Raw genomic sequence first — 15,365 nt, 5'->3', positions numbered from 1 at the left:
ATACATTTAATCCTGATCATTTTTCTTCACTGGTGATTTTGCTCATCTCTCAGTAATTTTTGTGGTCTTTGTGTCCTATTCTATCTTAAGCTATTTTTATTTCAATTTATTAATTTTTTTAGTTAGACTTAATTAATTTTTATTCACATAATATAACTTTTTTTTTGTCTGAATCCTTTCAAAATACCATGACGGGAAAGATCCACCCACAGGAGGATTTCTACAATGTAGAAGATACTCTGATGATACTACTGCTGGCATAAATGCATGACTAGGAGAGTGGAAACATGGGTCCATTCCATTTGGCTGATCCCTCATTTCTTGTAACGGACCCTTGTGATATAAATTAAAACAGATTTTAACCACTCTAATTTATGTCAGGGACTGGCCTAGTTCCCAGAAGTATCAGGAGAAAGCGAAAGTTGCTTAAAGCCGTCACCACACCTCTGACACCCTACTGCTTTCCTTATCTGCAGTTCAGAATCTGGGCCATTTTTCAGATTATTTATTTATTTATTTTTTTTGGCTTGTGAAAACCCTTTAGATATCTGAGTACTGCCAACATCTTTACCTGGTTTTTCAGTTTGGTTGAATGGATGGTGTGCCCTTGGATTCATGAAATGAGATGGGTATCATGTGAGATTATTTCAGTGAGCAACATTAGAAAAGAAAATTTGCCATTGCATTGTCTCTATTCTGAGAATAAAAATAACACAGAGAAAACAAAGTGTGTCATCCTTGTGATGTGACTAATTTCCACTTGTTCCTCTCATGGACTGAAATCCCTGGAGTTGGTCCTACTTTGTAAGACTAATAAGAACATTTAAAACAAATCATGTACTTCATGCCATTCAAAGGATTGTGTCTATATGACAGTATTTTCTGAAGAAAGTTACATAGTGTGTGACTGATTGTTTCTAGAGGAGAAAAACAATCCATACAGGGTTAAAAAGAATGATCATAATCACTTTAAAAGTGAAAGCATTTCCTTTTTGTCACTGCAGAAAATGTGGTGCCATTTTTATGAGAGTAACTAATTGTAGTGATGATTTAAAGCTGCAGAATAAACAAAAATGAGACAGTTGTTTACTGTTTTGTATAAGATTGGGGAAAATCTGTGATGATAGTTCTTTTTATTTTTAACAGGAAAATGAATTTGGCTGCTTATAAAGACATTCATTTGATGGAGGCTGGATGAACTGAACATATCAATAGAACTTTTACACCTATTAATATCTAGATAAAAAGAAATAGCAGTTTAATGTGATGGCGGATGCAATAGAATAGATTAAGCAAGATAAAAATCCCTACTTGTTTTCTTTGATTCTTTGAGCTGCAGCTAGTCAGTTACCCTTTAATTATGGCTCTTTTGAGCCCAAGCAACACTCTGGAGAAAGAAGAGGAGCAAAGCATTCAATTGGTATTGTCTGACTATATTACAGCTTTGAAAAACTTAGTGCACACAATTCCTTCTTACTTTCACCAGTGGAAATCAGTATCTCCTTTGGAGTCAAAGGAATTATGCTGCTGTAAATGAGAAGAGGAGAAGTCCTGAAGTAAATAACTGATGCACTGATTCCTGCTATAACTGCTCAATAGGTACAACAGGCTTTCTCCCTAGTATAGCAATCCTGGTATATAAGAGGCTAAGTCTCAGGTCTTCTCCTTCTACTCCAAACCCACCATTTATTGGACTCTTAGCTCTTTGTTGAAAGCACTAGCTGCTTTTCTTTGAGTCACAGCTCTAGAAATCAGATTATGCATGAATGTGATGTGAGGACAAACTCCCTGCTCCATTTCCAGCCTTTACTGCACCTATATTTTTGTTTCTAGTGTTTCTATCCATTGTTTGAATTCTCAGAGTCAGACCCAACTGACACTACAGCTGAATATCAATAACTTAAGCATAGTATTGTTTTAAAAAGGATAACAATCTGCTCTCCCATCAATATATCTATGCCACTTCAATTAATGTCAGGAGTTGCATGCTTGTAGAATGCATCCCTTTCAAAGCTTTTAAGTAGCCAAATATAGAATTGAAAATTAAGAGTTCAACTGAATATTGCAGATTTTGAAACATACAATGGTGTTGTTTTAATCTAGATGTGGAGACACCTACAAAATGAAGTGAGATTATTTTCATAACCAGAATAATGATACAAAAATTAACAAATCAGAGAGAATGCAGCAAAAGCTGCCAGTCATTAGATTTGCAGGCTTCACAGTTGTGGGGGCATTCAGTTTTCAGAAAGAAAGTGTTGAAATATGAAAGCAATATGGTTCCCCTGTGACCAGGGTGGATGAAAATCAATTATTTAAAAAAATTGTTTTTTTTATTTAACTTCGATTAAAAAAAAATCATAATTAGAATACTAAATTTCTCATTTAAAAGTAACAGTTACACTTACATCTCATCACAAACATGCTACACATTCACATACGGTCTCAGAAAAATGAATCGATGACTCTAGACTGTCCAGCCTAACTACCAGCTCTTGCTTCTTGAAAGTTCTGTGCTTTCAATTTCTGTTTCTCAGCCAAGTGAAGTCATATGTACAGAGAGACACAGGCTGGATAGGATTTTTTTTTCTGTGCTTATGTGATGGTGGATCTTGGCCAAGCATGCCAGAGAAGTTAGTTAAGACATAGAGAGAAAATATATAGGAATGGTGGTGGCAGCATAGAAAGGAACAGTGGAATAGACTTGAAAGAAAAAGGGAAGACATTATTCAGCACGCATACAGCTTCCTATATTCTCCCACATTTTTGCCACAGAAAAACTGTCATGGCTGCTGGGCTTAAGAGAGACCCTATCTGGGAATATTTTGAAGAAATTCCATCCCTGGGTAAAAAAGGAAAGTTTGTCAAAGTGTAATCGGGGCAAGAAGATGATGCAAGGCCTACCTGAAAGAATGAAACATCAAAAGGAAAACTGCTTATTGTGAGAAAATGATGTGAATGAAGATGTGGATATAGCTGAGTGGATCAACTGGTTAGTTAACTTTTATGGCTTTGATTAATTAGTTAATTAGTTTAAAATCTATCATTCAAGTATATAATACAATACAGAAAGCTACCGTATTTTATATTATATACTACATTCCCCTTTTTTTGGAACATCATTGTCACAGACCATAATTGCCGCAGACCTATTTTACTTCAGCATCACTCAGCTTTTCCAAAGGAATCTCATTCTACATGCACTTTTTCAAAAAACAGATGTGCCAGTGAGTTCAATGGGGCTTACTCCAAAATTAAGCGCATTCTAAGTGCGGTAAGTCTTAGGGTACGTCTAGACTACAGGGTTTTGTCGACAGAAGTTTTGTCGACAGATACTGTCGACAAAGCTTCTGTCGACAAAGAGCGTCTAGACTACATTCAATTCTGTCGACAAAGCAAGGTGCTTTGTCGACAAAACCCTGTAGTCTAGACACAACCCTAGATGCAATAACACCTTCTGCTGACGTTATGTCGACAGAACTCAGCGGTAGTGTAGACACAGGTATAGTTTTGTCGACAAAAGTCCACTTTTGTCGACAAAACTCTGTAGTGTAGACACACCCTTAGTTTATTTGGTAACCTAATTTAAATCAATTATTTTTTTGGTGATTTAAATTGTGATTTAAATAAATTATAAATCAATCCTACTTGCCTATGACATATGAATCTGAATATTAGAATTGTTTAGTTATAAACATTCCACTGTATTACTCTTTGAATAAAAACTAAATCAACATTTTCTATGAAAACAGCCTGAGTCAACAATGCACTTGCAGACAATTCCAGAATTTCCAGTAGACACCTTTCAAAGATCTCATAGTCCCAGTGGCAAATTTATAATTTAGCATTTAGTTCAGAAGCTATTTAAGTCTGGCAGCCAGAAATGCAAAATGTTTTAGAAGATATCAAGGAATAAGTAGTATTAAGAATTCAAAGTTTTATATCAGCACTAATTCTGTCTTTTCTTTGCAAATTGTTTAGAAAGGGAACAAACTCCTTCCAAATTTTTTAACATAATATTTTATGGTGGTGTAACCCACACATCTAGGATATGGCTCCACACATCTAGGATATGGCTACACTGGGTTTTTTCTTCAAAGAAGGTATGCAAATTGCACTCTTATTTACATATCTTCTTTCATTTTTTTCCAGAAGAGGATTTTCCAATATTTGGACCATCTACATGGAGCCAAATGTTGGAAAAAAACCCATCTTTCAGAAGCCCCCTGTACACCTCGTTTTACGAGAAATAAGAGGGTTTCCAAAAGAGGTTTTTTTCCCCAACATTTGGCCCCATATAGACCTGCCAATTATCAGAAAATATGAGTGCAATTTGCATACCTTCTTCGAAAACTTCCTCACAGTGTAGCCGTACCCCTAGTGTTGTTCACTGTCCCATGCAGTGGTACCTTGACCACGGCAACAGATAAGATCAAGAGACCTCTACAATCTGGGCTGACAGTCAGCTGGCTTTTAGCGCAAATGGTAGAGGCTCCTATACTAAGCTTCAGAGGTCCTAGGTTCATATGTGCCTGGTGGTGGTTACAGTGGCATATAGCAGATTGTAACTGAATGCTTAACAGAAGGAAAATGAAAATAAGAGCTTGAAGAGATTTTAGTTGCTGGTCACGTGAATATGAATGTGGGGCCATATATCACTATAGATTCATATATGTAACTGCTCATTGACCTAAATGTAATAAAGTCAAGAACTGTATATGACCTAAAATGTTTTATGTACATCATATATGAAAAGCTTCATTCATAAATATTCATGCATAAAATATAAAGGCTTTGTGGAATTACATGTCAAAATGATTCCTTGTAAGGACCTGGAACAAGAATTAATATATCACCCAAAGATAAATCAATAGACTTTGAAAGAAAAAAAAGTATGACAAATGCTGGAAAACTCCTTGGCTAAGCAAGTACACATTTATATTTAAGATTCTAATTTGGTTATCATTAATTTTGCCACATTGGAGATGTAAAAATACAAATATGAAAGTTTGTAACACTCTGGATAAGCAGAGAGTGCATAAGAAACTAACCAAATGTGAAAAGAGAAATTATTAGTAGGGCCCTACCAAATTCACAGTCTATTTGGTCAATTTGATGGTCATAGAATTTTAAAAATAGTAAATGTCATGATTTCAGCTATTTAAATCTGAAATTTCATGTTGTAATTGTAGAGGGTCTGACCCAAAAAGGAGTTGAGAGGGGTCACAAAATTATTGGGTGTGTGTGGTACTGTTACCCTGACTTCTGCACTGCTGTAAGTAGCAGCACTGCCTTCAGAGTTGGGTGGCCAGAGAGCAGCAGCTATTGGCCAGGAACCTAGCTCTAAAAGCAGAGCACCAGCAGCAGCACAGAAGTAAGGATGGAAGAAGTACAGCACTGCCACCCATACTTCTGCACTGCTTACAGCCACTGCTCTCTATCCACCCAGCACTGATGGCAGTGCAGCAGTAATGGTAGCAATAGAACAATCCACCCTAAAATAACGTTGTGTCTCCCCCACTGCTACTTCCTTTTAGGTCAGGACCTCTATTTGAGAAACTCTGGTCTCCTTCATAAAACTGGTATGGTATAGGGCAAAAGCACACAAAAGACCAAATTTCAAGGTCTGTGACACATTTTTCATGGCTATGGACTTGGTAGCTGCACCAACTATTAGGTGCAGCTTGGTAATATTATTTCACCATTGAAATATACCAGTTTGCTTGCTGACTGAGGGACAGAATACACTATTTGTATTAATAGTTAGATCTGGCTGTTAAACTCTAATTCAGAAAAACTTGTAAGTCACATAGCTAACTTCAGAATGTGTGAATGGACACACTGATTTCATATGCACATGAATAAATAATCTGACTGTTTGGAATTTTACATCAAAATGATTCCTTGCTGGGAACTGTCCTTACTTCAATGAAACTACTCACATGCCTTAAAGCTGCCTTCTACATCATGCTATGAATATTCTGGCAAGATTGTAATGGAAAATATTCTACTCTAGTTGTTATAGCTATTTCTTTTATGAACCATGTATATTACTAGATAATTACATGCACCAATATATTATTTGTAGGTATGAAATCAGAAACAGAAAAGTTTGAAACCACTAATTTTCTTTTCTATATCCCTAATATTTAAAACTAAATTTAAAAAATACAGTAGTTGTAGCCAAAAGGGGCTCAAAACATGTCAGTGATGTTACAAATAAAGAAGAACCTGGAAATGGAAAGCCTTGGATCCTATGATACAATCTACATACATGCTTTAAAATGTCTACAGTACTATTTCCAAGATTAAACATCTACAACATGAAACATAATCCCAGCACTATTCCCACAACATATAATCAGGATAACATTACTCTGCAACACAAGACCAGAAAGCAGCAACAGCCATGTGAGCTGGTTAATCCAAAAAGCAAGGTTACTAACTATGGTACTAGCATCTTTGCTTTTTGGACTGATTGAAGGTATGAGCATGAATAATACGCAAAGCTAAAGCAAGAAAAAGCAAAGAGTATTAATTAATTCTGTGTTGCTGGTATATACTGGCTATCCCATACTTACTTTTGGTAGAGGTAGCTCTTGCTGAATTTGGTTTTCAAATTTAGATCTAGTCTGCAAGTTTAAAGTCATGCTTCTGCCTGCATGCATTGCTGACAAACCTCCAGAGTGCAGCATGCCAAGGTTAACAGTGTGGTGTTTGTAAGCAGCGGTCTGAGTAGAGGAAATAATCACGTGACAGGATATGAACACACATGCTCATTGAATTAAGTATCACACAAATATGGTTAATTTCACTAAGTTTTAGTTTAAGCAAACAAACAATACCAAGAAATAAGTAGCTTTTGATGCATGCACTCGATTGAACAAAAGCACATATAGTACTGGTTATACATAAAAATGGATACCATAAAAAGACTAACACTGACAGCAAATGAAATATTTTTTATACCTATAGTCTGAAAATTGTGGTCTATTATACTGTACAAATCCTTTTATGTATATAGGGCCTAGGATGCCCTATACTCCCACGGACAGCCCAAAAATCTGGGTATCTGATGTGCAGGGAACCCAAACAAGAGGTCTCTGCACCTCTTTAATTGATCCCAAGACACCTCTTTGTGGAAGAGAGGATTTTGCTTAGGACAGACACACAGTGGAAGGGTCTGTGCACACGTAGACTAACAAGACCAGAATTCCACATGACAGGATCAGCTGGCTGGATCCATTACTGCCCATTTCCTTTATTAGCAGCTACAATCCAGCTGCACTGACAATCTCATATGCTGGCGCTGAAGATTCCATCAGTCCACACAATATATTTTCATCTACAGCAAAGACCTTTTGAAGTTTCTTATATTTCCTACATCTCCATAAAGGGTGTTCCTTAAAACTGACCTCATGCAAAGTATAGTTGTGGTCACTGTGTCAGTTTCTGACTGTATGCTGCAAATTTATTATATATTAGATCACTTTCAATTGAAGAACTCAATATGAACCTAATTTAATTATCAGGATCTCCACTGTATTTTTATATAATGAATGTATTCCTTACACCAACACAAATATTAAAAATAATTGTAAAGTGTGTCCTAAACCAACAAAATACAAAGTTTAGCCTGAAACATCTGTCCTTTAGATACCACATTTTGATTAGGTAGTATGTGGTCTCCAAACAATGAGTAATTTTATATACCACAAGTACAAAAACAAAGGTAAGGAAGAAGATTCAGTCTTCAAGATAAATTTTTCAAAAATCGTCCGTTTCATCCTGAATATTATTTTAACATGCATCATTCTTTAGTACATAATAGCAGCAGATATCTTGACTTCAGAGCTGTTAAAATCCAGCATAAATTATGTATTTGGATACATTTTAAAAATGCATATAATTTACGCATTAGACCATAGCAGTTTTTCAAAGTCGCTTTGGTTTATGAAACAAGTCCATAATTATAAAGTGTCTTTTTGGCTGGATAGTCAAAACCATGCATAGAAAATATTATCACATCAGTACTATATTTTGCATGGAAGATAAACATGCTCGTTTTTCAACAGCAAAATGGGTATAACAATAATTTTCACTCCTAAAAGCAAAAATTGTGCATATCCAATACTACTATTACAAAGCTAAATAAGATATAGGTTTAATATTGCCCCCTAAAAATACCAATCAGGGCTAGACTACACTTTGGGCAATTTAATTCTATTTCCTCCACCATTTCAAAAGCTATAATGTGTTTGTAATACACTATATCCCAACAGTATCTCTGAGCATTACTAAATGGTGGGGATTCAGTAATACCTATCACTTCTGACAAAATCATTAGCAGGTTTCCTTTTTTTTGGTAAGGTCTCCTGGAAATGAAAAGAATTATTCCTTCTGAGATAATTTTTCCATAAAGTGTGCATATTAAAGGCAAAGGAGTCATGTGTGAAGAATGTCTGAAGCCATTATCATACCAAAGCTGGAGAAGAAAAAGATGCAATGAGTTTGATTTCAAAACCTTGACCAATCAATTATTTCCTTTAATATGTCTTAGTTAGTGGCTGTCAATAGAAATTACTGAATATTTTTTGTTAAAACAGTTTTCAGTCAGAAAATACCATTTTGATAAAAACTGTTTTTTTTAAATTGTATGAATTTCAGTGAAATTTCATTTAAAAGTTGGAAATCATTTTGAAAGTGACAAAACATCCCCTTTCAAAATTTTCAGAACAAAGACTTGATTTTTCATTTCAAAACATCTTTTAATTTAAAATGTATTTCATAAAAAATAAAAGGGGGATCAACATCAAAACTGAAAACTTCATATTTAGCAAAACAAAACATTATGAGTTAATGCCAAATAGTTCAAAATTTTGGCTTTTTCCCCTAATTCAGAATTTTTTTTCCAAAATCTGAAAAGTTTTTGATCAATAGAAAATCAATTTTCTCACCAGCTCTAGTTAATAGCAATGTTTTCAATGGTTTAACTTCTTTGTTGAAGTGGTCATGTTTGAAACCCCATTTTGTCATGAATGAGACATTGCCAACTACAGAACATATTCTGTCTTAAATTATACCATACTGCACATCAGTAAATGAGAACAGAATTCGAGCCCTTATTATAAAATTATCTCATTTATATGAAAGAACAAATCTAATATCCAGCTATTGTTTATGAAAAAAAGGAAGACAAGAAACAGTATAATTTTTAAATGACCTAGTTCAATTTTACTTTTAAAGGCAATATTACTTTGGCCTGTAGTTGCAAACCCCAATAATTCCTTTCCTAACCTAGCCGAGCTTCAGTGTTTTTCGAATACTGTCCCCACTTTAACGTTGAACCATTTCTTACAAAACTAAACTGGGAGCAGTGTTCCCTCTAAGCTGCATGGCAACACAGCTTCAGAGGTGATTAATCAGTTCTGCTCAGTTAGTCAGCTCCCTGCATGGAGCCATGAGCCTCTGAGGCTACGTCTACACAGCTTCCCTCTTCCGCAAAAGACTATACAAATGAAGCGCAGATTAGCATATTGCTGCACTTCATTTGCATAATTAATTAGGAGCCATTTTTGCGCAAGAGCCGTTATTCTTAATTTTTTCAGGAAGAATGGCTCTTGTGCAAGAGAGGTTTTTTTTGCGCAAAAAGGCTGTGTAGACAGCGCCTTTTTGTGCAAAACCCTCTTGTACAAAATTGGCTCCTAATTAATTATGCAAATGAAGCATGGCAATATGCTAATCCACGCTTCATTTGCATAGGCTTTTGCGGAACAGGGAAGCCGTGTAGACCTAGCTTGACTGGGCAGGGCTGATTAATCACCTGTGATGCTATGCTGCCATGCATTTTAGAGGGAACATTGACTGGGAGTACCACATTCTAATCTGGATGGAGAGAAAATAAATCATTTTCCTCAACTCTGTGCTGTGCACTTCCTAGAGATACAGCCAGAGCCAAACCCTTACTCTACTTTTTAAGTGGAGTTCGGTCCAAAAATTAAAAATCTGCCATTTAAGTGAATTTTGAAAAGTTTCTTCATTTCCCCTCTAAAATACACCATGAATATTAATTTTAAAATGAGATTAGTAGCATACATAGTATAATAGGCTTCCTTGCAGAAAAAGGAGGAAGCCGTTGAAGTGGCTTGAAGGGAAAAAAAAAAAGGCAATTAAACCCTGTTTGCTTGGTTGTGCTTTTCTCACACACCAGCCACTATGAATTGTTACTTTTTCCCAACAAGGTTATAGGAAAGTTGTAACAGTGTTGTTTACATTCACCCCAAGAATTCTATCAAAGTATGAGTCTGACCCTGCAGTAGAGTATGAAGTGAGCTGGAAATGACTGCCCACAAACTCCTAGGGTAAGATAATTCAAAATCATGGAGGAAATGAGGAAGACTGGGTCCAAATAGTCTGAGAACATAAAAAATGTCAAGCAAATATAGGTTTAAAATACATTCACTCAAAATAGTAGGAAAAGGTTTTTGAAATAGTTTCCTTACAATTTTTTGCTTTTGCTACTGTGAAGTGTTGTACGTAATAGGCACATGTGTTGTCTAAAATATCTTAATTTAAAATAGCCACACAGTAAGCAATGATTTGAAACCATTTGCGACTGGTGCCCTTCTGAGGTATCTCAGACATCTTGTTGTTGCTAACTGCACTAATGGACTTAGAATAGATTAACAGACTATGACAGGGTTAAAAAAACAATCACATAATTCATGAAGGATAAGTCTATCAATGGCTATTTGGGATGGGCAGAGACAGTGTCCATAGCCTCTGTTCGCCAGAAGCTGATAATCTGTGACAGGGGATGGATCACTTGATGTTTACCTATTCTGTTCATTTCCTTTAGAGCATGTGGCATTGGCTACAGTTGGAAGACAAGATATTGGGCTAGATGGACCTTTGGTCATTATAGCCATTTTTATATTCTATACAATAAACAAATGTTGAGGCTTATGTTAATGGTAATTCCATCCAGATCATCCACTTTCAATCTTACTTCTAGTCTCTGGATTTCTTTTTAAAATTCTCCCTACATATTATAGGGGTAAAAGTTAAGTGATATAATTTTTGGAAATTAAAAAAACAGTAAAGTTGAAATTTTTCTACTAAGATTCAGATCGTTCTAGTTTTATTTCAGAATCTTCTACTATGGCTAATACCACTCTTTGATAGAGATTGTTGCTGTAGTGTTTCATACAATCCCACAGTAGTAACTAAATGAAGCAATTTTTTTTTGCACCAAACACTTTTATACATAGCTCCTGTAAGTCATTTACCCAAGAACCCCCAATAATAATTAATTATACATATTATGTGAACAAAATTCTTCACAGATGAGTTTCCCATTACACAAATACAGGGAATCTCAGAATTGGAAATGTTTATATTCACCACTGTACATGCACATACTTAGAAATAATATAAAACTAGAGCATTAATTCCAGAGAAATGCCAAACATACCCTGTCTAACCTTCTAGCTTCTATATGTCTAAGTAGCTGTTGTCTCCAGTCAGCAGGCATTTTAGCACAGCTCTCATTTCCCTTCACAGGGGTAGGCCTTGTCTTTATATCACTGTTATCTGAAGGCTTGTCACCATAGTTACCCAAGTTATAGTCCGATGGTATCTTTTCCAATAGAGCTGCCATTGTAGGCCGAGCTGAAACTGGCCTGGCCTGAGATGTACCATAACTCTCTGTACTGTAGCTTCTTGCAGATAATGGCCTCCTTTGTGTAAGGTTTTTAACTGGAAAACTTCCAGACTGGGCTTTCACTTCTTGATATGAAGGGTGTTCATCTTCATACCTGCCATTCCTTTTGAGGAACTGGGTTTCAGACACTGAGATACTGCTTTGGCGTTCCATAGCTGCTCTATACTGAGGTCTGCTATACCTATCACTCTGAGGCAGTTCATGAGGTTCGCTTACTCTTCTATACATTGACATTTCAGTGGAGCTTGCCAATGAATCTGCTCTTCTCAAAAATCCTGACCTTGATCCCTGGGTTGAGAACTGAGCATTAACAGCCTCCTCATTAACTGAAGGCTGAGAGAATGAAAACATGTGCTCCATGGGGGGATATCCTCTATAGGCTCTTGGACTAACCAAATCCTTGGCCATGTTTTTATTCTGCTGGGAAACATATTCTGGATTGTGTTGAAAAGGTGGCGGTACCCTCTTTTCTGCTTTAACTTCCACTGCTCCTTGAGGGTTGAAGCTTTGGTCAAACTGATAGACTTTTTTTGTAACAGAAGGCTTTTGCTGATGCTGTACTTTAACACTTCCATAACTCAGCAACTCATCATCTAACATTGGTACAGATTGGCTACGAGACATGCTAGACATACCATGCTCCTGTCCTATCATTTTATCTGGTCTTTCATGAGTGCCTGCATTGTCATTACCGGATGCATAGTTTTCTAATGGAATATTATATACTTTATATGTACCAATGTCTATCTCATCAATACTTTGTGACTTCTTAAATTTATTAGTTTTTAAATCTCGCATCATTGGAGAAAGCCTCTCTGTACTCTTGCTCATAGCAATAACGCTTTTAGAAGACTCTGGACGGCAATGAATATGTGAAAAGACATTACTGAGGCTTCTGTTAGCATTTGGATCATGATACTCCCATGCTACTCCTGGAGAAAAAGTACTAGCTGTTTCTGGAGATTCTTTGACACGATCTTTCCTTTCAGGCAAAGGGCTGGTGGTGGGGGTGCTCTCCAATTTAGAAGGAAAAGCTGTCCTGTCTTCAAAAGGGCTTGGAGTTCTGGTCCAGTTCTGCCAAGGATTGGGAGGAGGCACTTCTGATTCAGGTGTGTTTCTGAGTGTAGACTGTTCAAGTTCCAGGGGAATGCCAACTATTCTGTCTTGTCTAATTAAAGGCCTGCGTCCATGAGCAGATGTGCTTCTAGATTTAGAGCATAAGAGAGGATTGGTGCTAGGATTTTCCACTGTGCTCTCCTCAGCAACAAACCCTGTGTTATCATAGTGTGGGCTTTCATTCCAGCTGTCAGCAAAAGTGTCACTCATTGGATGCCTATCATTGCGCTGCTGCAGATTTCCCACGGGAGCAGATTCTAGCTGGCTGAGTAATGGCTTTGTCTCAAGAGGCTGTGGAAAAGACTGTGCAAGCCTACAAAAAGAAAAAAAAAGTTATGAAGACTATCTGGGCTACTGTTACAATAAGTAAGCAATCAGCAGAAAGAAATCCTTACAAAACATTTTAATATTTTCTCATTTATGTGACAGAGAGAGAGAGAGGATATAAATTATAAGAGTTCTTTGTCACAAAATCTGACATTTTCTAATTTTTGCGGGCTTAGGAGGTCTGCAATCTAAATAATTGTTTTAACATTTTTTATATGTAACATAACTTCTTTTCAGCAAATCGGGTAACTCTGCAGAAAAGAATTCAGCTATAAAAACCAGTGTAAAAAATCTGGGAATTAACACAATAATGGGCTGCAAAATGAAGCCTCTGAAAATGTGGTGCATGATGGCCTTGATCCTCATGTCCAGTTGGACGGCTTTGTGCTTCTGCAGCAATGTAATGGTGTCCCCATAAAACCAGCTTATCCTGCTTGTGGAGAATTTCCCATGTGTAGGGCCATATTTGGGTTGCAAAAACTACTGTAGCAGTTTCTGTGCCATTTCCTTCTGTGTTGCCAATATAGGAGCATGGCTGGAGAACAGAAGTGACTCAGTATCACTATGCCCTGGCAATTTCCAGGTGCTAAATTGGTCCTCTTGAGACTGTTGATAGCCAGTGAAAATTCAAGCAGCTTTCAGGCTTCTCTTATTTGTACAGAACAAACTGATGACTGGGGGAATGTAAAGGTAGGTTACAAGCAGTTTGTCAATTTTAACAACATGCTAAGCACTCTTTAGCTGCAGCTCAGGATCTAAGCTTATTGTCTTCAAACCTTATGTTCCATAGCTATTTACTATCCCCTTTCAATATGTGATTATTTCACCTTAGAAAATATAACAGAGAGCCCAGCGATCCACTAGTTTCACTTTGTATTCCTATCTCCACTAGGACAAAATAGGTGTAAAATATACTCTTGTTGTTTGACAACCTTAAATACCTAGCATACCCTCACTTTGCCCCACTATATGTAACTACATAAGGTAAAAGGCAAGAGAAAATGAGACCCAGTAAACATATACACACACCTGTTTCCCCACAAAGAATTATTCACTGCTTCTTTGGCAGTTGTCTGCAAGGACCCCATTTTAACACGAGCATTAGAGGACCCTGAGGAAGCCTGGGAAGGTGAATAGTCTGAATAAGTGCCTGAGGAAACACTGTTATTGAGACAATGGATTTTATCTGCTTCGGATTCATCTGTTGATTCTGAAATGAAACAGAACAAGCATCACATGGTTTTGAAGCATTTGTAAACACAATGCTATAAAAGTAAATGTTCAAGCTGGTATTATGCATATATTTTTAAAAAATATTTTGTAAGACACCTGTAAATCAGAAAGTAGTATGTATACAACTTAGCACAATGTATTACTTGTATATTTGCACCTGCACGAATTAAACATGCCTTCGCTGAATACCTTTTGTAGTCAAGATAGTACCTTTCTTTTCTTTACCCAGAAGAACAAGTTTGGGTTGGTACAAGGGAGCCTCTGCCATCGAAGGGTGAAGTTCTGCTATCCTCATGTCATTAGCAGGGTGTCCATAGGAATCCTGAGAGAGAGAGAATATCACCAAAATATAAAATAAAATTATATTAAGGTGGACTTTCAAAAGGTAATGGAGAAACAGCCACATTTATCATGAACAGTGAACTATATAAACCCAGGCACAGATAGTACCATTCTAATCATGCTGAATTTGTCACTCTAAAATTGTACTTATTCATAAAATATTATAACAAAGCAATATTACTATGATACTATGTCTATTCTGAAAATGAAGACAAAGTAGATAGACTACACACACATCCTTGATGGAAAAAAGCTTACAAAAAAGTAAAATTTAAATAGAAATGAATTAAAATTTAGAAAAAACTATTCACTTATCGAATAATTAAGTACTTTTCATTTATTTGTTCTGATTAAAATGGGAAAGATCTTTACAAATTCAACTCTTCCTACAGCTGCACCAAACCAAAAAGCTATCTTGGCTGAAATAAAATTTTCTACAAATGTAGACTAATAGTAATGTCAACGCTGTGTTTTGAGTGCACATGGTAATCTGGCTGAACTTCAAATGCTTCCCTACGCAATGCAAGAAGCACAAAAGATGTATACTGCTAAGATTCCTGTCACAAAGAATTAGGGTGCATCTACACAGCACCCTAAACTCGAAATAAGATATGCAATTTGCACT

At 36.4% G+C, this 15,365-nt stretch overlaps 1 protein-coding gene across 1 annotated transcript in view; it reads right to left on the bottom strand.

Annotated features, from left to right (window-relative positions):
- Positions 1-15,365, bottom strand: part of LRRC7 (leucine rich repeat containing 7) — a 399,063-nt gene that overhangs the window by 47,061 nt on the left and 336,637 nt on the right. The window contains exons 18-21 of the mRNA XM_075936231.2: positions 14,609-14,720; positions 14,195-14,375; positions 11,474-13,151; positions 6,582-6,731 (exon numbers count right to left, since the gene is read on the bottom strand). Coding sequence (XP_075792346.2) covers positions 6,582-6,731; positions 11,474-13,151; positions 14,195-14,375; positions 14,609-14,720 — 2,121 coding nt within the window. The remainder of the gene's footprint in view (positions 1-6,581; positions 6,732-11,473; positions 13,152-14,194; positions 14,376-14,608; positions 14,721-15,365) is intronic.

This window comes from Pelodiscus sinensis, chromosome 9 (genome assembly GCF_052426305.1).
Source record: "Pelodiscus sinensis isolate ZL-2025 chromosome 9, ASM5242630v1, whole genome shotgun sequence".
In the NCBI taxonomy this organism is placed as follows: domain Eukaryota; kingdom Metazoa; phylum Chordata; order Testudines; family Trionychidae; genus Pelodiscus; species Pelodiscus sinensis.
Note: the sequence above shows the minus strand (reverse complement) of the source record. Positions and strands in the feature narration are given on the sequence as shown.